The sequence below is a fragment of the Amia ocellicauda genome, chromosome 1 (genome assembly GCF_036373705.1).
Source record: "Amia ocellicauda isolate fAmiCal2 chromosome 1, fAmiCal2.hap1, whole genome shotgun sequence".
Taxonomy (NCBI): domain Eukaryota; kingdom Metazoa; phylum Chordata; class Actinopteri; order Amiiformes; family Amiidae; genus Amia; species Amia ocellicauda.
The window spans coordinates 26214900-26241273 of NC_089850.1; the positions used below are offsets into that span (position 1 = coordinate 26214900).

The 26374-nt window shown below is 35.5% G+C and overlaps 1 protein-coding gene across 12 annotated transcripts in view; it reads left to right on the plus strand.

Annotated features, from left to right (window-relative positions):
* Nucleotides 1–3102: 3102 nt before the first annotated feature.
* map7b (microtubule-associated protein 7b) overlaps nucleotides 3103–26374 on the plus strand; it is a 53936-nt gene continuing 30664 nt past the window's right edge. For 9 of the 12 annotated variants that reach the window (XM_066699873.1, XM_066699889.1, XM_066699948.1 and 6 more), the window contains exon 1: nucleotides 6962–7934. In XM_066699873.1, the coding sequence (XP_066555970.1) occupies nucleotides 7802–7934 (133 nt within the window). In that variant the 5' untranslated portion in view covers nucleotides 6962–7801. Of the gene's footprint in view, nucleotides 3199–6961; nucleotides 7935–17072; nucleotides 17461–26374 lie in introns of those variants that run through there. The other 3 variants (XM_066699906.1, XM_066699914.1, XM_066699938.1) reach the window with 3 other exon arrangements.

The window sequence follows — 26374 nt, forward strand, 5'->3', positions numbered from 1 at the left end:
CATGATCCAGAATGTGATATTTGTGGCTGAGTAGATGTCAAAAAATCTTAACAAGAAAATATCAACCAATACACTGTGAATAGAAGTTCTATGTTACAAAATTGTATATGACATGAAAATCCATGTTCATACCCATTCTTTAAAGGGGCAAGCCTAGTTTAATTTTAAAATATAAATACAGTTCATGTTTTCTCTGTGTTTTGTGGCATGATGCTGTAGAATGCCATACTAAATCAATTCACAGAACAAGGAGGTTTTATATTGATGTTGAATGCTCACAAGCTGTACCCAAATAGGGATGAAGGTACTTTCTCACAAATAATCAATAATGAAAACATTTAAAGTATTTTATACAAACAAATTGATCTAATTTAAGATAAGATAAAGATAAGATATCAAGATAAATTACATTACTTGATAAAATCCCTAATTGATGAATTACTAAAATCATATATTGGTTGCTGATTTTTCATGACTAATGCCTACAGAAAATTAATACATCCATCCAGCAATCCATCCATTTTCTACAGCGCTTGTCCTGGTGAGGGTTGTGGTGGCACCATACTAAGCAGGGTGGACCAGACCTCCCTTTCCCCAGCGACAGATTCCAGCTCCTCCTGGGGGATTGCCAGGCGTTCCCAGTTCAGTCGGGAGATATAATCCCTCCAGCATGCCCTGGGTCAGCCTCAGGTTCTCCGCCCAGTGGGACGCTCCCCCTTTCCATCACTCGTGAACAAAACCCAGAGGTACTTCAGGGGGAACACGGTCGTATGCCTTCTCCAATCCACAAAACACATGTAGACTGGATTAGCATACTCCCATGCCCCCTCAAATATCTGTGAAAGGACAAAGAGCAGGTCCGTTCCATGGCCCAGACAGAAACCACATTGTTAGGTTCAACTAATGGACAAAGTCTCCTCTCCAGCACTCTGGCATAGGCTTTACCAGGGAGGCTGAGGAGTGTCATCCCTCTGCAGTTGGAACACACCCTCTGGTCCCCTTTCTTGAAGATGGGGACCACCACCCCAGTTTGCCAATCCAGAGGAACTGTACCCGCTCAACATTGAAGAGGCCCCAACACTGTCCAGAGCTTTCAGCATCTCCGGACGAATCTCATCTACCCCTGACACTTTACTGCCGCAGAGGCCCTTGACCACCGCAGCAACCTCAGCTACAACGATAGATCCCATCTCGAAGGAGCTATCCAGCACTGCCTCCTGCAAATATTTATTTGTATTTTATATAACATGGAAAATGCTAACCATAGGAAAAGGAAAAAGGAAATAAAGAGGACGTTTATTTTAGAAAATGGTGTTAAAAAAACAAAACATGCTGTGTATTTTAAAATAACACCATTATTGGCTGGTTTCACAGAACTTGATTAGCACTTGTCTAGGACTACTCTATCTAAAATAACATTAAATAGTCCATGACTAGTGCTAATTTGGGTCTGTATAACCAGCTCTATAAGTATCACAATTAGCAAGATTTGAAAGAGGAAAAATCTCTAATAAGCTTTCATGAGGTATTCCAAGGTCTGGGTACATAAACTGCTAACTCCCCCGTGGGTGTGCATTGTGGACTTCTGAATAGCTAACTGAGCAGCTTAAGTTGAACTACAATTAGAATTAATTCAATATAATTAGTGTTATGCCTTAAAAGTTATGTAATTTTCAAGTTAATTGTTTAAGTTTTGTTAAAAATCACAAAGATTTTAAAAATTTTAAGTGATTTTAAGAATTGATATTTTAAATGATTTTAATCATAAGTATTAAATATTGAATTGTTTTTATTACGAAATGTAAAATACTAACCAAATAAACAGTATTTTAAAAGTTATGTAATGAGCTTTTAACATCAGTCTTTATTGTAAGTACTGTGGGAATTAAATTTCTTCCAGTGATTATAGAATCAATCGGCATCACATAGTAAATAGATACATTTAATTAATGAAAATACAGTTATGAATGAAAAATTAAAACATATATATATATATATATATATATATATATATATATATATTATTATTATTATTATTATTATTATTATTATTATTATTAAGCCCTACAGGACCAGAAATGTTCATCACTGCTGAAGTATATTTTTTGCCCCAAATAAAGTCCAGCTACATGATTATTATGCCACTGTGAGCAAAGTTCTCCATCTAGTGGAGAAGAAAAATACTAGTCCATGTCAGAATCTTGTCAACACATGTTCTATGAAAGTGGTATAGCTTTGGTCCTAGAGAGCCACAGGCTTTTAGGATTCATAAGTCTCTTTATTCTGTGGCTAAATATTAAAGTATGCTAATACGGACTAATTAGGCCAATTATTGATACAGTTCTGCCATTCAGAAATTAGTTTGATTGGAAAACAGAAGACCCCAATAGCTTTGTGGGGTGAGTCCCTGAGGTGAGGGGGAAATAATTTTCCAGATATAGAAATATTGCTGATATTCTCATGGGGAGTAGACCATGCAATTATTCATTCCATCATATAGGCCTATGCATTATTTATATATTTATTTTAAGTTTATACACATACATGTCAGTTACTAGTGTTTGCATTTTGTAATGTGTCTTATTGTCTGCTGTTTATAGAAATGAATGCATTAAAAAAAAAAACCACACACATTGAGACAGAAAACACCTAAAAAGAAACAGGAACATAGACTATACCTCCACATTTAAAACACTTTCAAAAACGGATCAGATTAGATCAAAGTATTTTGTATCAAGAATGTATGAGATCAATTAAACACATTTAATTTTCAAGCTATCTGATAAAAATGTATCATACATTAGATTAACCTAAAGTCTTTTATACTGGCCAAAGATGACCCTGATATGAACCTGGCAATGGTCTCCTGTTACTTGCCGATAGATGTCACCGAAGTATCTGTTATTCAACCATTGCACGTCTTTCTCTAAAAGGGGTTGATTGAAATTGGTCTTCACGCAATGCATCTGTCATTGTTAGTGTGTTTAATTTATGTCCAGACCTCACACCTCACAGGTCCAGCTCTTCTCAAAAGCACAGGTGATGCGCGCTTTGTGCAGGAAGGCAATTCCTCACCTGTCCAGCAGGCGCGGCTGCCTTGATCCTCCCCGGGGCCGCCGCCGCACGGAGCGCTCCGGCTGACGTCAGCAGCAATGGCGGACACGGAGGGGTCAGGCGCATCTTTGGTCAGGTTTCAAGGTGAGTGATTGACTAAAAAAAAGTCACTTTATGATCGATGTCAGGTTACGAAAACAACAATGAACTATTACGCTTGAAGACGTTGTATTCAATTGCTAGTTGGCGGCCGGGTGTCATAGTTCAAAACTGCGGAGAGGAGGAAGCGTGGAAAAGGGTTTCAATGTAGCCGGGAACCATGTAACTTGTAGGCAACTCATAAGAGTGGGCTTACTGGTAGACGCGACACCGACAGATTTGGTTTTTAAAAAGTGTCTGGTGAAAGCTGGCAGACTCATTTTTATGAAGAAGATACACAAAATAAAAACATCATTGACCTGTAACTGTAGAAATGAGTTGGAATGATTCAGTAACTGCCGGCATTGTGAGGTGATTTACTGAAGTCCACCTGCTTCTTCCAAAAACAACATAAGAATGAAAGTAAACTGTAGATATTAAAGTGGATAGGTTTTAAGTGTTGAAAGTATGTCTTATTTTTCAGGTTTTTTTTAAACACTTCTGATGCCCACAAGAAAGCGAATAAGGCACTTTGCATTCATTTCGAAGTTTACGTCATGCTGTAGTTTCAAAAATAAAATGTGTCCATCGTGTATAGAAGCAGCGTAGTGCAATATCTCTCTATTTCTGCAAGTGCTTTAGTGAAGAACCACACGTTTTGCGATAAGATAGGTGTCTGGTTTATGAATGTTGTTTTAGTTTCTTCAGATTTATTTAAAATGGTAAATATTTGCTTAACATCGTTCATGATTAAAATTTGCTGACATGTTATTGTACCTCTGTGCTCCGCATTACCAGCAAATGAAATAGCAGACTGACTTGTTAATGAATAGCACTTTGCTGAGTCCATTATGCTTCATTCTGATGTAATTGCAGTCGAAACAAGGACCGCTTAAAAAAAGGTAGATGTCTGTTACCTCTGAAAATGAAGTAATTATCACCCTAAGGTGAACCAGTATTCAATCTAAAAATATATAATTGATAAATATAGTAAATTATTGTTTAATGGACAATATTGATTTAACTAATAACCGAATGACATTCAAGTGGAATGTGTGAATATTTTTCTTCTACAGTGGTATAGATATCCAGGTCTAAAATAACCATGTGGTTAAAGGTGACATTATTTAAGCTTTATGCTGCTGATCTTTGCCTTGTTATGGTAATCTGCTAGGAACAAGGTAAAAAGTAATTCAGAGTTAAAGTCTATAGTCTTTAGCAATGTCCCAAATAAGTCAAACCAAGGAGTTTAGAAGGCTGGGGATTTTGGTCAGATAGCCCTCATGCTCGGTTGGGTTCACATCTTATAGCCCCTTTTACACTAGTGTCTTCTACCCACGTTACAACATTGTGTCAAGTGGGTTGGGTATGTGCTTTCATACTACTATTTCAATAAGCAGTTCGGATACACCTTTTCTTATTTCTGTACTTGTATGCATGCACTGATGACCATTGTGAAAGACTGGTAGAAATCCCTCCTTGTGAATCTTGACAAAAGTGGATAAAAATTGGTCTTCCTCTACCAATAGTGACTGCACTGTCCTAAATTGAATTCCACTTTCAAATAGACTGTGATGGAGAACCTTGATCTGAATAGGTCATGGGCTCAATATGACATTCTTCCAAAATGTTTCTATGTTATTCAGTCATTGCATGTATGTGTCATTGTATGGGATGTATTGTGATTTTTGATTCACTGCTCTTCCACGCTACGCCGATGCTGTAGATAAATGGTGTGATTGCTCATATGGAAACCTGCAAGTCTGGTCACATTAGCCGCTGGTTGTTGGTGCTCGGTATCCACATGCCTCTTCACAGCATGTCCATTCTATTGGATTTGGGCTTCTAAGGTGTGCTGCTTCAGCTGGGCAGTCAAGCAGAAGCTGATAGGAAATTGCCCAGTTTCTGGATATTTCACTGTTTGCTCTTATCAACATCCTGGTGCTCAAGTATGCATCCCCTGTGATAGTCCTTCAGGGCTCATGAAACTCGTCACTGCCCCGTCTTTGTGCACAGTGAGGCTTCACCTAGATTAATGTATTGTAACAATATGAAAGAGCTTCTTCAAAATGCATACTATCAGGTGTGAGTCTCAGTACGTGCCAGGTTTTGTTTTGGATTTAAGCCATTAGTAGCTATGTCAATATATTTACTTGTATAAATGAGCTGAAAACTGTTTGCTTGTTGGCTATTGTGCTGGGGCACATTTGCCCTTTCAGAATTGAGACTACATTTTAGTTACAATAACAGGAACGTCATTTTTTACAATCACAATTAGGACAGATTATCAGAGGCCTTGTTAATTAGCGTAGTTCTAAAACCAGGTTAGTTGCATTACCCCAAGAATAGTACCTTTGTTCACTTTATCTGTGTTGACCGGCTCATATCACAAGCAGTTTTTATTGCCTTATTCGGTTTTACATTTAATACCAGTTGATTGTGAGTTTGAGGCCATTAATCACACACAATGTTGTCATGTTATCTTAGCAAAAATGTGTGTTCTTCAATGAGAGAGTCAATTGATTGACTTACACACAAAGTTGTATGTTTATTACTAAGTACAGTATGTATTTTTACTTGGCTTTTCTCATCCATTCGATGATGCTTTGTGATGAATTATGTATGAGGAAAATATATATTTATATTTAAAAAAAATATTCCAAACTCTTGCAACTTTAGTAGTGCAGTGAGTTGTTGGACAGCCAATCAAAAATAATCATTCACTGTATTTCCCCAGTTAAGCAGGATTTCTCATTAGATTAAACACTATTTGTTATTACATTTATTTATTTATAATTTTTGATGAAGCATGAAGTCAACAGTGGAATGCTTAGGAAACAATTGCTTTATATAAAAGCATCATGGCTATTTCACCAACATTGTATAGTCAATGGCTGTAATTATAGTTAAAAACTTTGAAAACACTTCTGATATGCACTAACAAGTATTTGTTTTATACTTACAAAGTGGAATGTGTGTCATATTTCAAAGTGGGGGGAAAAGACAATTCTATCAACAACCCTGGTTTGCTGATTTAAAACAATCCTTAACTAATAAAGCATGAAAAGATTGCTTACTTGAATTCAAGACAATATCATAGTATTATAGGAAACAGTCAGTTTTAGAGTTCATATAATGGTAATACAAAAGTCAGAGCTTTAGAAATATCGTTGATTGTCATTACAGTCATAATTGTGCTCTGAAGTATTATCCTGTAACAATATTTCTTGTTTAACTTGAGCCTTTGAAAACGTATGTTCTGGAGTTGATAAATAGTGACATCACGTATTTTATTTATTTGTCTCTCTGTTGTTGTGTTTGGTATCGATCCAATTGAGTTAAAATGTGCTCAGGCTAGATTTACATTTAACTGGTTACATTTTAGAAAAATCATATTTGCTTTTGGAAATTATAAGTCAGTTTTTTTTCCTTTTTATTTTTTATAAACAAAGTTATAAACCTTAAGGAGGGGCCTAGGTGAGCAAAAATAATCTGTCTGAAGTGTTGTTTTAGCTGAAGAAGGGCTTTGACTTCATCAGTATGAAAACATGTTAATAGTTTCATTTTTTTTTTTTTTTTTAATTTTAGTACATCAGATGATGAGTAAAGATATAATGGAGGTAGCAGTACAGATTGCTTTGTGGAGGTGGGCAGAGCTTGCATTGCTGGATAAATTTTAAACCAGTAGTTAGGGGTGTGTTACTTCTTTAAACCACACCACTTATAAGGCACCTACCATTGTTTGCTTAACCACACACCCACTGACAGATCTGCCTGGTGCGTGTTCGCGGAGCGTGGATTATAATTGATCTAAAATTGAGCAAATACTTTCATTATCACAACATGAGTGAACTGTTTTGGAAAGGGACTCATTTCAGCAGCGGTCTGTTTGTGTGAGCAGTGAAGTAGTGGCAGCGGGGAGCAGCAGGGCTGTATTGTCAAGGTGATGTTGCAGCGCTGTGCTGTACTTCCTCAGTCTGCCTTGTCTGTGCGTTTGGTACTGTGGAGCATTCCAGGGGACCTACAGAGCCAGCTGATTGAGACGTTTCCAGCCTCTACCCTTTCATTAAGTGACATGTTGCTGTCGTCGTGGCAACCATTTACAGTGACGTATCCTATGTTGCTACCTCTTGTTCCGTGCTGAATATTTCAGATCCCTGTGGTTGGATTTAAATGTGAGATACGGGAGCATAAATAAATATATAAGCTGGGATTGTTCTGACAGGAAGGAGAAGCTGGTGCACTAGGATCTGATTGTACAGGTCAGACCTTGAGGAGGAAGCGGCAGCTGCTGCTGCATCAAGAGCATTAGCAGCATCTCTCTCTCTCTCTCTCTCTCTCCCCACAGCGATGCTGGATTAGGGATTCTCCTCTGGGCTGGGGGAAAACTGCAGGGCCCGCTTTTTTTTATTTTTTTTTTTTTATGCTGGCTTTTCCCTTTGCTTTGCATGTTCACCGACTGGATATCAGAGCAAGTCAGCTGCTCTCGTGCTTTACCCAAAGGGGATTTGTTTGAAATGCACAAATGAACAGGCAGCTCGAGTGCTAGCTAGCTTCAGCGCTTTAAAAAAAGAAAAAAAACACAAAAAAACAGATATACATCAGCACTATGCCTGGCTCTGTTAGCACCGTCCGACAGGAGAGGTTTAAAAAGCCAGGTACGAGACCAACCCTGCCTGGTCTGTTTACAATTAATGAAGAGGATGAGCAGCAAAAGAATGGCAATTCCAGGAAGCAGAAAGGTAGGAAGACAGTGTTTTTTTCAGTTTCATTTTAAAGGGCTGCTAGGAGAATCAGCAAGTGGAATTCCTCTCTTGTGTTTTCCCAGTAGTGAGCAAATAAATCAGCAACACAACAATATAGAGACATTTAACACTGGTTACTGCAAACCCAAGGGTGATGCTTCTGCCTTTCTGTATCAAAATCAATACTGCGTTTTGTAGCTTGTATCTGCGATTACCCCATGCTGATTATCTGTACCAGTATTGTGGCAAGTGTTTTAAGAAAAGCAATTTCAAAATGTATTTTTTGGTGGGGGGCGGTTTATATGAAACCGCAATATAACAAATGTCATATACGTAATAGAAACCAAAACTCTGGTCATTTAAAGGGAAATTAAGAATATTAATAATGTTTGTCCAAGTTACCTTGACACCCCTGAAATTCAAGTAGCCTACTGCAGGAGAAACCCAAGACTGAATTGTATCCTCATTAGAGCTTCTGTTGAATGAATGGACAGTTCTCAAATTCCCGGGCAGTAACTGCAGAGAACATTTTTAAAAATCTAAAATTGAAAATGGCATCATATGTTTTGTTTAACTTGATGTTGCAATAATTATTAAAGGTATTTGCACTGCCGTCTGTCTTAAGCTACACTCATATTCAATCTAACTTGTATTTGTTGTTATTGTCATTTGATTTTCCTTCTGTGAGGCTGTAGATGCACCATCTGTTACAATGCAAATGTGCTATGAATTATTTACTAGTATTTATTACGTGTTACAAGTTTGCCTTCCATCTTATCTTTTGGATAGTTGTAGATATCCTGTAGGTGATGGGTTCTTTCCCACTCTGTAGAGACTTCTAGACAATTATGTTTAAATACATTTTTGTGGGAATGAAATATAATTCAGATTGCAGCTGAATATTTGCACCATCTTGTGTATATATTTATGTGTGTGTGTGTATGTATATATATATATATATATAAATATATATATAATTTGTATATATATTTGTATATATAGAATTTTTGTATGTGTGTTTTTATTCTACACAGTTGGCAGAGCTTCTTGTATGTGCTTGTATGACAGAGAATGATACAATGATAATTGTTTTAGTTTCGATGCTTCTCAGTGGCTAGTTGTGTATCTTGAGTCCTTAATTATGGCTGGATTTTCGCTGTACCTTGTTGCAGCGAGCCCTCAGAGTGATGGCCTTGAAGGGCTGTTCGCCTCGGCCGTGGTAACCTTCGGTGACAGGCACTGCCTATCTGGTGGCTCAAGGGTGCAATAAAGGAGGCTTTGAATAGGCAGGCTGCTGCCACTGTCAAAATTACATGAAAGAATGAAGTCAAGATGAAATTATGTCCTGTTAACACGCATAACTGTTTTGATCTTTAGTGCTACTCTGATTTGACAATTGTCATTTCCATTTGAATGGTTGATTTTGTATGATATATTAGACCAAGATTAATCTAAAGATTAATGCAATTAAAATAGTCACAGCTTTTGATTTCTTTTTGTCAACCACTATGACACAATTTGTTATTCATAGCAGCTCTGGCTTGGCAGGCATTGTAAGACCGTACTCAGTTGTGTTCTTATTCCTTGCTTACAGAGCAGTACAAGTGCAGGGGTCAGAGTCCACTTACTGGGTTAAAGAGCACTTTTCTCTGTAATTCTGCTATTCCCGGATTCTGTAGAATAACCAGGGTTGTTGCTATCTGTATAAACTGTGGTCTTGTGGTTAAATAAATAAAATGTTTCTATAATCCAAAGCACTACAAACTGGTATATTAAAAAAATATATATGTAGCCAGTGTTCAAATGTAAAATAAGATTACATTATCTTGATTTATTTATTCTAAAACCTGTATTGTTTTTAATAGTCTTTTTCAATTATTTGCTTAGTTTTTATGTATCAAATTCTCAATTGGCATGTCTTCATCTCTGTCCATCCCCTTTGGAGTCAGTCAGGGGCACTCCTGAGGCCTGGCTGTTTCCTCTCTCACCCCAACAACTGCACAAGCTGAATGTGAAGCTTCTCTGACCACCACCAGTATAGCAAAACGTGTGACTAATCTTAACTATCTTTAATACATTAATGCATTCATCTTACAGTGTGAAACAAACATTTAAAAAGGTTTAAACAAATTATTCTTCACATGGCATAAATAGGCAGTGCATGTTTACTGTCTTCAAAGTCTTCTACCTTGATGTTGCTGTGCATTACTTCTGTAAGTGTTGAAGTGATGTGCAACAAATATGACTGGATCCAAGTTCACTGACATGAAACTCTTCCCAACTTATGATGTGGAAGCACAGAAAAAATCTGTACAGGATCAGAACTTAAATTTTTATTTCTTAATTGGTGTTTTTTAAGAACACCCAACCTTTTGATTAATTCCAAAAAAATATCTTAATGGGTTGGTTTTGTAAAATGCAAAGATATAATGTTAGCTAAATTCCTGCACCACACATGCAGTTGTGTTGCTGAAAAGGATGTTGATCATATAGAGATAATTGTATCTGTAGGGCTTTCCCTGAATGTTATGAAACAAGTTTGCAACCCATGGATGATCGCACACTGTCTATGAAATTGTGAAATGTCACTGAGGTGAATGGGGAGGCAGGCAGATATGGGACAATCACTATGGGACTTGTGGGTTTTAAAGGGACACAACATGTTCCTTCAGTATGTGGGAAGAAGAAAAGAAAATGAAAGTGCTTACGTGTCTGAACTTGAATGCTTTTGAAGTCCCCTATTGTTTTGATTGAACAGAATGGGAAAGGATTAAATCACAGCTGATGAGGGTGGACCATCAATCATGTTTTCTGCAGTCTAATGAAGCCATTTGTAAATCATGTCAGAATTGTCCAAGTTGCAGCTTATCCTGGCAGTGAGCCCCAGGGAGTACAATACATCTTTCTGAGGGCACAAACAATGAAGACCCTATTGAACTTGTCTGTACATTCACACCTCCTAGTGTTTAGGTGACCAGGAGGGAGATGTTACATGTGGTCTGGTGGGGTGATTTAGGAGGATGGAATGGACAAAAGAATAATTATTTTCTTTATTCCACCATCTTCAAATACTTGAAATCTAAGACCGGACAGCTCTAAATATAGTTCTTAAGCTCAACACCCATCCAAGATGTTTTTACCTCAAGAAAGACAGGATTCCTCAATTAAAAGAAAATATAATGTTACCTCTTTTATCTCTTCAAAATGTATTTTAAGTTTAATGTATAGCCTATAAATAGTTGCTTTGATGCATTACATAAATACATTTGTGTAGAAAATAATATTCCTAATTACCTGTTACTAAATATCTAAACAGTTTGTTTTATATGGAAGGTAGTTTTCTTATAAGTGGTTGTTTAGTGCTTGAATAGGAATGTTAACAAAAATGTTCCCAACAGGGCTATAAAATGAGGACCTGTTATAGAGGAATACATCTCATTGGCAACTTTATCACCTTGAGTTTTTGAAAATTGGCAGTCCTTGTGGATTTATTCCAAGACTTCTCACTGGGGAATTTGAGTGCTTCAGCTATTTTTCATTTTTCATTTTTAAGCATTATATATTTCTTAATGGTATAGTAGAACTAGTCAAAGGAGTATATGCATCTCTGCTCCTGAAGTAATACATCAATATTTTGGGCAGTTTGAATATAGACCGCACAATTGAGTGGAAAATATTTTATTAGTTTCAACATTTTGTTCGCATAACCAAGCAGAAATTAAGTAGTTTTAGGTTTTCCATATACTCTACACTTTCTATCATACTTTATAGTTCTGACAGAATCACCATGTCTTTAGAAGACCTGCTATCAATCTGCAAATATATGATAGGCTATGATAATCCCAGGATTGAATTTCTTTGCCCTATTGATATACCCTGTCCTTTTAAGCTTTGAGGGAGAAGGAGGATGTTGACTTTGCAGTGGCACAGAGTGGATTCCTCAAAGCCTTGGTGGGGTGGGGTGATGTTTAGCTAAATTTATTTGAATGTTTTTTACTGTTTACAATCAGGGAGTGGAGCATTTACTAACAGTATATCGCTGCTGGAGGGATGGCAGGTGGCAGGTTTAACCAGAAAGTATGGAGTGTCACATGACGGGGCGAGTATGTAAACAACGTCGTGTAACTTGTTCGAATTGGCTGACGGACTAATTTGCATTGTTGGTGGGAAATAGTTAGATGCAAACATAGTTTAAATGAGTGCTAGTGCCACGTCAGCATATGGGCGCTCTGTACGAGCATTGTGCCAATGGAACAAACAGAAAACAGCATGAAAATGAAAATTGCAGGTCAATTAAAACGTACAGTTTTGCATCTGTGGGAATACAGAACACATACTTCTTAATAAAATCCAAATTCATAGAGCTGTTCATTAAATGAATGTACGTCAACCAGTTTTTGCTGTGTATTGGGAAATAACCTAGGATAACATTAACTTTTATAATCTAACGCCACATGCTCCTAATTTTTTTTAGTTTAATGCTACCCATCTCCTCAGTCTTCCCAATTTTATGAATTGAGAGAGATTAAATCACACTTATGTTTGTGGATAAACCTGGCCTATGGGTTGGTATTACATGACTGCTAATCTACATATAAATACTCCATTTACTACAGAAAACGCCCCATCGCTAGTGCAGACAACTGTGCTTATAGTAATAGTAAGACAGGGAGTGAAAATGACACTGCACTTTCCCTTTGTGTTCTGATAACCAAAATATTATTTCAAGGCAACAATAATTCACAAACAATAGTTCACAAAAAATCCAGTGATCAGTTCAAGAAAATGTATTTACTAACTTGATTATAATTTAAAATTTACAAAATGGGGCTGTGATTGAAGTTTTACTATTGTATGTGTATAGTAATGTCTCTTCATGCCCATCATTCAGGAAGCCCTTCAACAATTGTTGTCCATTATGTTTTGAGGGCTATGGAGTTTCTCTTCCCACCAATTATGTGACTTGTAAAAACCTATTTCATTATAGCAAAATGCATAGCTTTTTACAATGCACCAAATGCTGCCTTACTACTTCAAGAAAGGCTGTGGTCTTGTGTCACAATATGACATTAGTTGATTAATCAGAATGAGATAAATAAGGGTTTGAGGTAAACTTTTTTTAAAGGATCGTACATTATTTAAAGTATAATAAACATTAGCATGTTTTATTCTTGAATCTACTGTTCTTTAAATCATAGATTAAGTTTGTGACATTACATTTTGCTAGCATATAACGTGCTCTGATTTTTTTTTACCTTAACTACTTTTTGAAAATTACATACAATATTGAAATGCATACTGGCTTATTGACAGTTAACAGTCATATGTACCTATACATGGATGCTGGGTGCTGTTGGTGCTGCTGTAGACTATGCAGACGCAAGAGGCAGAGCTCTGTATTTCTGTTTCATTTAGTTTAAGATGAAGTGTACCTCATGAGTCAGCGGGAACTATAGTACACTGAGCTGGCATATCTGTTTCATCAAGACCACATTAACTGCATCTCTGCTTTAATCTATGTAAAATGGATACTCTGTTTATAATACAACATTCATTTTGAGTGTTTAAGAATCATATTAAAAAAACCATTATCCCTAAGCTTCAATGCATATCTTAAAGGCTACTTACTATACATTTATTTTGCAATACATTCAAACTTGTAAGGCCATGAAAAGAAAATTACATGTGTAGTTTTACAAATGCTGACATCTTTAGTGGACAGATCTGACAAGTTCTGGAACCACTATAATCTTTTCACAACAAAATCTTATTCATCATAGAGGATACATTATTTTTAAATGTTTACATCAATGGTAATGGTAACCAACACTCCTAAACATTCACCCTACACACATGTACTCTGCAAAAGCCCTTTTTTGCAGCTTTCACAATTTATTTAGTAGAAAAATACACACACACACACACACACACACACACACTGAGCAAATGATTGCTATGGGATGCACTAGAATCATAACGGCCAACCGTGCTCTCTCCAGGTCCTGAAATAAATAGTTCCAAAGATTGATATATGTAGTGTCTTCACTAAAGGAGCTAGTGTACCGCAATACTGGATTATCGTAATAAACACATTGAGTTCCTTGCAAACCTGTGTACAAAATCCCATGTAGCAGTTTTGAATCTCAAATTAACCACATTAATCATGCTGATTCCATCCAATTATATAAGCATGAATACTAGCATTTCACAGAAAATAAAATCAGATATAGTTAAGCAAATGCTCAGTGAATGTTCTTCGACTAAGGTTGATCAATTGTTTGTTACTGTAATGTAGTGTGGGGGCTCTTTTTCTTGACTTGTATCCATAAGAGTTCACTAGAGATTAGAATGGGCACATAAACAGGATATCATCACAACTGAAAGCACATCTTTCCTCAAAGCTATTTCACATGGAACTGTTACATTAAGAATATTTGAGACACAAGAATCAAAGGCAAGTAACCCATTATCTGGATGGTTCCGCTACTTTGAGAAACCTGAACTCGTATTCAACACTTCATCATTAATCGGCGCTCTACTATTATCATAGTACACTTAAATATATCTCAGATCTGCGAGGAAAGAAGTCAAGTGAAATGTAGTTCCTCATCATGTTTTTCTTCGAATATGCTTGATCAGGGTAAGATTATATTTGCATTTTGGAGATGAGACAAGCCCATGCCCACTTCTTAATTTGAACGTCATGAAGATTCTCTGTAATCCTTGAATGAAATTCAATAAAGCACAATACAGTTTTGTTAAACAGTGTGCTGTGTATAGCATCCTTTGTGTAGAGAGTATATTTTATGTTGAAACCTGAGTAAGAGCTCCGCGTGGTAAAATCAGTGTCACTAATCTTATGGGCATGGCTGTATTACCTCACTTCTAATGTGTTTCCAAAAGCGAGCTTTCTGGGGCAATTGGAATGAATCAACTTAATTAATGTAATCCCATTGAACATTTTATTAACTTATTTTTAACTTTCTGATTTGTTTTATTTTTCCTTATTAAATGTACCAACATATTTCACTGTTACAATGTTACTTAGACAAGAGGTTAACCTAAATACAAATTATATCCCTTTAATTTATAATTATTTTTCTTAAAACAAGACAAATGTTTACTGACAACTGTTTTCTGTTTAAAATGCTTCAGATAGTAATTTGTGCCCGATAAGGTTTCCTGATTTAAGGGAGCACACCTCCCACACTGTTGTATTATAGTAGATTTAAAATTGTCCAAAAACATTTTCTGTAGTGTAACAGGAACAAGTAATGCCAGCTGTCTGAGAAGATCGGACTGTTTTATTTGAATTGTAATAAATCTACATGTATATGTGTATATTGAGGGTATGTGTGTGTATACATATCCTTAAACATAGATGCAATAACTACATAAACAAATTAGAGGCCGTGATTGATTTACATATATGATTATTTCACTTCATCATGTGTCTTTTACTAGCTAGCATTTACTACAACTTTTATTTAAAGTTGCATCATGTACCGCAACCACATTCGGCTTGTTCACATAAATGGTTTTCATTAAACAAATTGTCAACAATTGGAAATATACAAAGTTCCAAGTATCATACTTGTGTTATTGTCACAAAATGATTACAAAGTTTGAAATGGTTATTTTATAAGCTGGGTTGTGCACATCCTGTCAACTGTATACATGCTTTGCTGCCTCTAGGTTATGATTTAGTTTTCTGGATGGATTAGACAGAGTATTCTACGGGCTCCATGTTTTCCATATTAAAAGACTGATATTTGTGAGACAGACTTGGCAATGCTGCTAACAGTGCCCTTGTCCTCCAGGAGCATTGTCAGCTTAAGTCTGTCACCATTTTTGCCTCGGTGGCTGCCCTAATTAGGATGTTTTTGGCAGCTTTACAGCTGAACACATTTTGAATTCCATTTGACAAAAAAAAAAAAAATGCTTCAAAGAAAGGTTTGACTTTGATTTGTGCAAGTTAAATTAATTTACACAATTAATTTAATTTTAATTTTGATCTTTCACCCAAATGTCATACATTAAAGGGAAGTAAAGAAGTAAAGAGCTGTTAGAAAGCTATTTTGAAACGTGAGATTCTCATTGAATATTTTTTAATAACCTTATATTTTTAATACAAAGTTTGCTGCTCAGAAAGCAAACATACAAAAATAAATATTTTTCACTGATTTATCAACACACTCAGCACAAAGGTAGTAGAGTCTAGCATAATTAATGGGTTGGGAATAAGAGTTCCACTGTGTCCTACAAACTTTCCAACAGAGTAACTGCCTTACAAAAGTTTCCATTAAAGATGGACTACAAAACAATGTAACTATAATACAAAATGAGAAAGTAACAGTGAAAATGCAGCGTTTGTTTTTTCGTATTCCATAGAAGCGAAAGCTACGTGTTAAGTCAAATTTGTTATTATCTCTAATATTATTGCATTTTGATTGCAGAGCATTATTTTCTCCTGTTCTAAGCACCTCCCCCATTATAATTCACCACCCTGGTTTTCTGAAAGACAAGCCAAATTAGAGGACTTTCTCCGCTAATGGTAGTACAAGTGATTGACACTTATTCAAGTCACATTAAAAAAACCTATATCAACCAAAATGGTTTTAGGTTGACGATGGTGAGAGATGTTTGTTATGAAGACTGTAGTCGGCCTAACCCATTTCTGCAGTGAATAACCAGGCGCACACTTGTGGTGAAAAAAGGACATTGAAAAAGTGAACTGAATCAGTGCTGTATCATAACAGCATAGGTTTTCAACTTTCTTCCGGTGTCTGAAGGGACTTCCAGAAGCAAACAAAAAACAAAAAACAGCTTGCTCCCTTCTTTTCCCAATGTGAATTAAATGTCCAATTTTATAATATGCACAATAAAAACACAAGATTAGTCAGCCCTCTTTTTCACGGTACTTTAAATAGTTAAATATAGAGCAAAGTGGGCAAAAATAACAAAAGCCAAAAGGCTATTGTCCTTTTACTCTCTGAGTTATAGCATAGATGACAGAGTGAAGCCCCTCCATTGTCTGTCTTTGTCATGGAAATATAGCAGTGTGGCAGACAGCTGTTGGCACTGCTGACCAGTTACTCTTGGCTTAGCTGCAGTTAAGCTGCTCAGACCACTAACAGTATGTTACGTCGAAGTACTGTTGGAGGTTCCATTCTAATCGCTTAATAATATTTCATCTTCCGAATCTGATCACACGGAGAGGCTCTGCGATAACAGTACCCATGGGTCCTGAGGAATTTGCTGATTCTTATTAATTGGGACACGGAAGAAAAACACTGCTTGAAACCATTCACTTTTCTGTCCCGCTTACGTCTTTTCACATTGTTTAGTGGCTTTGCCTTTTTTCTTTCTTCTACTCTACATTGTCTGAACTGCGTGGATGGGAATTTGCAGTTTAAGCTTGGGAATGTAGGCTGTCACTTGTCATAGGAAGCAGTTATATCCAGTGCACTACAACAGCAAGTCAATTCTTTGGACAGACTGCAAACGATGACTGAGAATCCAGGTGAGGGCTATGCTTTTTTCCCCTCCTGTATTGTTACCTTTCCAAGTAAAGGGTTCATTCAATGATGTCCTACCTTTTGCAGAAACCATGTGTTCAATTGCTTCTCTGCATTCTAAGCTAGATGTTTTATGTATTTTGTCTTTCAATGTTAATTTTAAGATTTGTTTTTAATTGAACTGCTATTGAAATAGTACATTGCCATTGACAAATAAGCCTTTCTGTTGGGATGGGGGTTGGGCAGGGTTATGGAACATGTGAAGTGCTTAACATACTGGGGATTATCGGTGCACTATTAAGCAGGCTAGGTGGTCATGTGCATACATTTAAGGGGCCTCTTCACAACAAAGGTGAATCAAACCAGAGATTTGAACCTTACTTTCCAAGCACAGAGTCAGGATTAAACTGTAAATGGATAATTAAAAGCAAGAGGCCTATATGGTAATAAATTGTGATGAATCCTCCAGAGCAAACTTATAACTTACAGATAAACAAAACAACAACAACCAATTTTAGTCATCCCACTACTGTTCAGTTATATAAGCCTGGACTGTCATGTTAGCAGATTAAAGCTGATTGACTTCCTGTACAATGTTTATATCATTCACTTTCCAGTTTTTATTTTGCTATTTGTTTGGTTGTATTTGTGTTTACCAGATGCATGAGGATTCATTTGAATTTGATGCACCTTCCTTAATGAATCATTTAGAATCTATAACTAGCTTTTGAACAAGAAGTATAATATAGTCAAGATTCAACTATATAATCCCTTATAACCTTTTAGTCAGTCTTAATTTGGTTGCTTTTTTCTCTTCAGTTATAGTTGGTATGCATTTTGAACCTTTCAAGGAATCTGAAGTGTCATGGATAACAATAGCCAAAATGTCCATTAACATATCTGTGCATTAATACGAAATACGGGTGACCTAACATTTGACTCCTGAATTCTTCTGTGCACAACAGTGTTTCATGCATTATCATGACTCTGGCAAACTAATTTTCTTGCTTATTTTTTGTTATAGAGCTAAAAACAATATTCCACATTAGTAAGAAATAGGCTGCACTCTTTTATATTGTCCTAAACTTTGTGAAATTCAGATTTTATAAAAAAATGTTGAAAGGATGATTTGTGTGTGTGTGTGCAATACTTCTGTTGTGTCTATTTCTTGGGAAGGTCAAAGTATGGCCTGTAGTTGCAAGTATGAGGTTCACACAATGCCATAGTGAGAAAAAACAAAAAACAAAAACAACCTCACAGAGGATGTTCTCTTAAAACCGCCTTAACCTACTTTAGCAAAAATAGCTACATGCCAGTTTCGGCCTGGGTTAAGGTTTTAGCACAAGCTGTGTTTCAATCTGCAAGCTGTAGTGTAGGCTGTCAGGAGTCTATCTGAACTGCATTCTGAACACATGCATCTGATTTTATAATTAAGGATGACTTTTAATTTTTGTAATTTACATATTAAAAAACAAAAAAACAGCTCTTTAACTGAAATGCATGATAGTTGAATTGAAATGATTAACTGTAGATTTGTACATGTTGATATATTTTATTATATAAGATAAGATTTTGCATCTTTTGAAATAAGTGTTATTATAAAGTATGATATAAATTGCATGAAGTAATGTGAAATCTGTGTCTTAATGTTAATTAATTAATGTTATTTCACACCAGGCTTTTATATCTGGCTTTAAAGTTATTTTTGAGTTTGTAGTTTAATCACAACTGTATCAAAACAAAAATTGTTGCACATATTTACATGCTTATACTCCATCTTTGTAAGGAGTCATTACAAATCAAGTGACTTTGCATGCACCATAGATTTGTATTTGAAAACTGGTGAAATGTATGAATTTAACACATCTGATTTTGTTTTAACCACTATATCTTAAAAATTTACAATATGTTCAGTTGCTTTAATTCGTAAAACTTTTGTGTGGTAGATGTCCATTTTCACTTTAGTTTAAACTAATTGAAAGGGATTTTGATGTCGATTAAATTAATAACACCTTAAAAAAATCTAGATTAAACATCCATTATTGAAAATTCCTGTCCGCTACTGCCCAAGAACAGTTGTCCCTTAGTGCAAATGAAAGAGAAAATTAGGCTATAAAAATGTGTATTGATCCAGCTCACTGTTCTCATTTTCATTATGTACTCTGTAACCTGACAGGTTCATATTTATGACTGCAATTTCAATTCAGTTATGCTTGTGCTTCTTTCTTTTACAATAATTGTATTTAACAATTTAATTTACTTGCTTGCTATATATATATATATATATATATATATATATATATATATATATATTAGTTAATATATAATGTTTATAGATGGATATATGGCCTATATGTTAACATTAAAGTTTATCTATATTCTTGTATGAGTGTGCCATGAAGGCCTAACAGATGGCAAGTGTAGCCTAGATCACATGTTGTCAAATGGAGCATTTATGAGGGTTTAACTAATTCCAAAGTCACAGTTTAAAACAGTGACATTCTTGTAAGTTAAAGCTGGGTTAACCTGTATCAGCACACATCCTCAAAGCTGGAAGGGAAGAAGGAGCTTGCTGTTCCAGATTTAGTGTTTTCCATGAGGAAAACCCCAGTTACTTTGTCAAACAGGAAGCTTTAAAGGACATCTGAGCAGTATTGTAGTAGTACTAGTCAAAGGATTATGTTGCATTTGTTTGCTGTATCGTGTTCTGAAGCTCAGGCTTTAATGTTAAATAAATTAAATAAATCGCAGCAGACTCATTCCCTGACTGCCTATACTATATTTCACACTCCGGGAGCAACAACGTCCTCCTAAAACTCCTTCTCCCCCTCTTTTTCTCTCTCCCTGTGCCTGGTATAGAAATGCATAAGAAAAGTGTTATGCTTTTTAATATTTTTTCAAGGAAATGCTGTGCAGTTGTTAATTAACAACAGATTTCTTAATTATAATTGTTTATTAACCACTGGAATGATTTTCAATCCTGGTTTATTGAAAAATGTGCTTAGAAGAGGTTTAGATATATAATGGGTAAAAAAACTAAACAATTTTATATATATATATATATACAAATCACCATCAGCCTATATTGATCCACTGCTGAATTAATGCCTCCCCAAGATGTTTCCCTACAAATCTACAGGTTATTGTTTTGTCCATCTTTGATCAATTATTGTAATGCATCTGGTTAATTGCCATTTTAAAGTTTTTACTCAATTATGCTGCATTTTTGTTTGTCGTTTGTATGGGGAGGGGGGACATAGCTGATGTCACAAAGCTGCAGGTAGCAGAATCAACTTGATCTTGGTAAAGTAGGTATGCTTTTAATCAATTGTTTGGTATCTAAAGCACACTCAAATTGCATCAGTCTGAAATCTTTGCTGGAGAGAGGGATGTAACAAGATCATACCCTCTTTCTTTCCTTCAATGGGTTTTAGGGCCTTTCAGCGGTTGTATCCAATCATGTCATTTTCAGATAGAACCTAATTGTTTTAGTTTATTTGTAATGTTTCTCCTGTCTACCTACATAGTTAGCACACACATTTATTTATGTTTGAAAATGTGATTAGTGTTCGATGATAGACTGGGTTGACATTAATTATTTAAGACCAACTCTTTCTTCTAGCCACTGTGGTTCAGGTTGACTGATTGTAATTGTTGCAATGTCAGCATATCGGATAACTGTGCAGGCTGAAAGAGATTAAGGCCAAACGATGACAGTATACGTGTGCTTCTCGGCAGGGAAATATAACTTTATTGCAGGATGTGCTATTGCACAGATCCTTCTAAATGCTTATGAAAAGAATGCCTCAGTCAGAAGCTTGCAGAAAGAAAACTGCTTTGTTTTCCAATTTTGAATCTTCAGTCTTAAAATAAGTGCTTGACCAAAACAAACCGTCCCCCCAAAACAGTGTTCACACAGTTTTTCTCATTCATTTGAAGTGTATATTATGATGTACCATTCATTTGCATCTAAATTGTGCTACAACTGGATAAAATCTAATTAAAAAGCCAATTTTGTTATGAATTGGTAAGAAATGTACCTACACTAATATATATTACTTGAGGAAATCTACAAAGGAACCATCTGTAGCAAGAAGGCCAGCATCATATATAATGGTGGATTTACACAATGTTGTGAGACATGAGATGATGAAGATGAAAAGCATCATATTCAGTTGAAATAAAAATAACCCATGGTACCTATGTCAGTATGAAGGATTAATTGCTTATGGTGTTATTTTGTCTGGTTAGCATAACTGTAAAAACATTGGCAGTGCTGCTTTGCTTTGTCTACTACATGTTTTGCAACAATACTGGGAATTGGAATCCGGCTAATTGAAAAGTAATCATTAGAAAGGTTATCATTGGAAAACGAAGAGAATTAAGGCAGAAAGTAGCAATACTTTGACATTGTCTACATTTATACAAGAAGGATAAAAAATCATGTATACTCTGTAAACTTCAGCAAAAAGTGAATTGACTTTCTTCAAGGCAGAGATATTGTATATCCCTAAATTTACATATGAATGAGGTCAAATACCGAAGGAATGCATGATAGTGCATTCAAGTACTTTCTTTTTATGGGGTAATGGAAGATCAGCTGGTATATGGCAGAGGTGCTTATACACCTGATATTTACAGTTGCACTGTATTCACTCCCTGCATTTTTAACAACCTAGGGATAATCAATCCAGTTGATTTCCTTTGCCTTTACACAATCCAATCAACTGGAATCTAGTTTTGTTTTAGGCTGAATGTTTGTATGTGCATAAAATGCAATAAAACATTAAGTTTGTACACTGAAATACTTTAGTGTATGTTATAAAAAAAAGTATGTTATACCCGTTATATATGTTTTTCTATAAAAATAACCAAACCTATAGCTCAACCCAGTAATTTGCAAGAGTTAGTTTAGGTTAATCCTTGGCACAAACAGTATTTATGACACTAAATGTATCATTGCATATCATTGCTTCAATTCAAAGGTATGAATATAGACACACCATACAAATTTTATATAATTCAGATGTATGAGTTATGGCAAATGATTGCTTGCATTATACATTCCTGTTACTTTACACTAGAACTTAATAGTGTTGGATAATTGTATTGTAACATTTTTAAGAGTTTAAAACAAGAGGCTCCTTTAAATTATAAGCTCTGATATCACACCAATAAGCAGGGAATATCTGGGGAGGCTAGTCTGTTACCAAACTACTCTTAGTATTAAAATAATGTTTTAATTCATGCAGTCATCTGAGAAGGATAATAATGATACAAAAAAGTGATCTTAATAGACCTTAATTCAAATTGAAAGAATTTACTCATGAGTCAAGTCAATTCCTCTTTGCTAGTGGAGATCCCTAAACTTTTTCTGATAAGGATCTGCTTAATTTACCCAAAATCTTGCAATATACCTGTAGGCCCTACCGCCAAGGTAGTTAGACTTTGTGAAGGACATTTTGATCTACTTTAAAGTTTCTTAGTTTTAATAGAACTGTTGAACATGACTTTGGTCTTATTCAAGTACATTTGTAGTCGGGTTTCCTTTCATCTGTATTCTTCAGTTTGAAGCTGTAGGTCTTCAGGTGTATCATTGGCTTTAACAATTTGCCTGTGCCATTTATCTAGATTCCTTTTTTTCCCCAGTCCCTTTGTTTCTTGAACACTTCAACAGTTGCTGTGAACAGTTTGAGAGATTCTCTCCTTCACATACTCTTTTGCAGATTTTGATCTTGTCAGAGTCTTGATGTAGAATTGTTGTAGATGTATTAAAATTTTTTTAGGTGTGTTCCCTTATGGATGTCTTAGAGCCCTGATGACTGAGTTTGCTTATATTGGATCAAATGCTTTCTCATAGTCAACAAAGCCCAGGCACAGAGGAAGCTCACATTCTCTACATCTTTCTAGTATTTCTTGGACAATTTAAATATATCGTCTTCCAGCCACTTCTGAATCCTGCTTGTTCTCTTGGTTGGGAAAAGTCCAGGGTGTCTTGAATGTGATGTGTAAATACTTTCTATATAAACGAACTAGACTAATAGACTTAATAGATAGGCCTATAGTTCTTCAGATTTTCGTTGTCTCGTTTCTTGTGACGTACAATGACAGTTACATTGTTCCATTTATTTGGGATTTGTTAAACTCTGGGGAAACTTTGTGAAAAGATTTAGCAAGAATTGTTTTTGAAACTGTCAAGCATCCAGGACTTCAAGAAAATCTTCTTTATTAAGTTCACCCTCTTCAAGTGATTTATGTTGTTTAGCTTTTAAATTACTGATCTGAAATTAAGCAATTTCTGCTGCCTTGGATTTGGTGGTTTGCTTGTTGAACATTAACTACTGGGCCTGTAGATGTGATTTAAGTTCGCTTAACTTCTTTCATCACAGTTCTGTTTTATTTGGAGAGTCTTCATCATTTTGATTTAATTATTTTAAAATGTCTTTGCACATCTGCTTTTGCCCAGAGCCAAGTGTGCATAGCAAATTAAACACATTTGTCATTTGCTATGGTAAAAGAAAAATACTTCCTCTAAAAATACAAATGGTTTTGCCTTATTTGAAGTAGAGGCCCTTCACTTGTGCTTCTTATGGAAAAAAGTTGTTACTCTTTCTCCAGAGCATTATTAAAGCTAAACATTTACCAGAGAAAATGTTTAATACATTCAACTCTGAGGCAAATAGTGACTCCTCACTTATTGTAAGTGGCGGCACTATAATCATTTATGACCCACCTTAACCTACAACTGCTTTTGAAGATCTAAGATTATCTTCTGTTCTTGTAGTGCAAACCTGCTGTAGCTGTTCTGAACAGATCTGCCCACTTCTATACTTTTTAAAATACATATGATTTATGTTTAAAAAAAAAAAAAAAAAAAATCTTCTGTTTCTTGATCAACTCTGTTAGCTTCAAGATATCGACCACTAGCCCGCGATCGACATGTTATGGACCCCTGGTCTAAGATGTTAGTCTTTCATGGGATGATATGGTCATGTCACCACCTTGTATGTTTTATATTAACAATACTGAAGTGTTTTGGATCAGACACGTTCATCTTTAATTAAACATGACCCAATATGCTGTCCTATAACAATAAATACTTGCAAAAAATATGTATTTTTAGCAGTTAGGTTATTTTTCTCATTTGTTTACTGGGGGCTATAGCTTAACTATGGAACTAAAATATATTTTATTCTTAATTCTGGTTACAGTACATACTCTAGTTTCTTATTAAAAACTATATTTTAGAGATCTGTCTTTTGATGAAGGTCATACTGCCCTTTCTCAACTTACTGAGGGTTATACATGTATTTTTCTTTGTGGGAGGTAGACTTCTATTATTAAGCACATCAAATAAAAGCTAGGTTATGTCAGTTTATATGGAGCCCTTATGAAACAGCTTGAGCTCAAAGGGTGAGCACTTTCTCACAGTTGCAAGCAATATGTTACCTGCAAGTGACTTGCTCTCATTGGATCATTTCTATTGTGTGTTGAACCTTTTACAGTAATGTCTTACTGTAGATTTGTAAACAAATATGTTGTTGAATCAAGACACAATTTATGTTGATCTAAGAAAGCTGAACAATCGTAAGTTAAAGTCAGGTGTTGAAGATTGCTCTGACCACTACATTATAGTTATTACCACACTATTGTTGCATGATGGGAACTGTAGTATCTATTACAGTATTAATTCAAGAGTGTGTAACTAATACGTCTTGCGGTAGATAGCCAGAAGGCAGTAAGTATGCTCATCTACATTTACAAACCAGGTCAACAGAACAAATATGTGTAAGTATGTTTAGTTCTAAAGATGGGAGTGGTAGGTATACAATTTACTAGACTGTTATGCATTAGGATTTTTCCTCAGAACTGTCTGTGCCAACAAACTGGTGGAGTACATGTCTTTATTCTTCTCTCATTTATAAACTTGTGTTTATTATTTTTGGCAATTTTCCCCTTGAACCCTTTAACAAATTAAATGTTATGGGGTATGTACATACAGTTGTATAAATAAGCTTGATCAAGCATGTTATCCGAGTCATGTTTTTGAGGGATTATTGGATTTGTACTATCAATAGGAGAAATAATACAGTATATTTATGAAATACACCTCTAGGCAGGAGTTCTGCTGAAATAAACATATCACAACAGATTTCCTTGTTGTTATGGTTTAATCTTTCTGTAGTCTTTTTTCAGTATCAGTGAATGATGATGAACCTTATTGAACTGTAGAGAAGGTCTTTGTGCATTATATGTAGACTTCATGGCTGATCATGAGCATAGCCTGACATGGATCAAGCTCTTTGATAATTAGAAATAAAATGCACACAATTTCCTTTTCTTATGCATGCCTGCCAAAATTATTGTATATGTATGTGTGTGTGTGTGTGTATGATGCATGTTCTGTGCTTGTGTACTGCTCTATATACGAAACATCACACACTACTTTACATCCGAATATAAAAAACGCCCTATTTGCCCCACTCAAAGAATGCCACTTCAAACAAACGTCAAGCATTTTCAATGTTTTTATGGATCTAGCTCTGCTCACATTCATGTTGTGATTTTGGATTAGAGTTCTAAAGACAAGAAGTATTACTTGCTATGAAGACTACTAGATTGTAGGTGATTTATAGATCATACCATTTTGGGACCTGAAAGTATGACAAGACCTATATGAATTCACAGGTTTGTCTGCTTGAATACAAAATCAAGAAATCCAATAAAACTAAAAACATAAAGTAATTCCGTAGAAAGGGTCACGGGGGTAAATCTAGTAAAACGAATAAAACAAGAAATATAACCCCTACTTACATTTCTGTAACTCGGAGAGAAAAATGATACTGTAAGTAACCACGTGTTTAACAGCTACCCTAATTCAGTTTACAGTTATCAGTGTAATTGTAAGATCATGTCTCT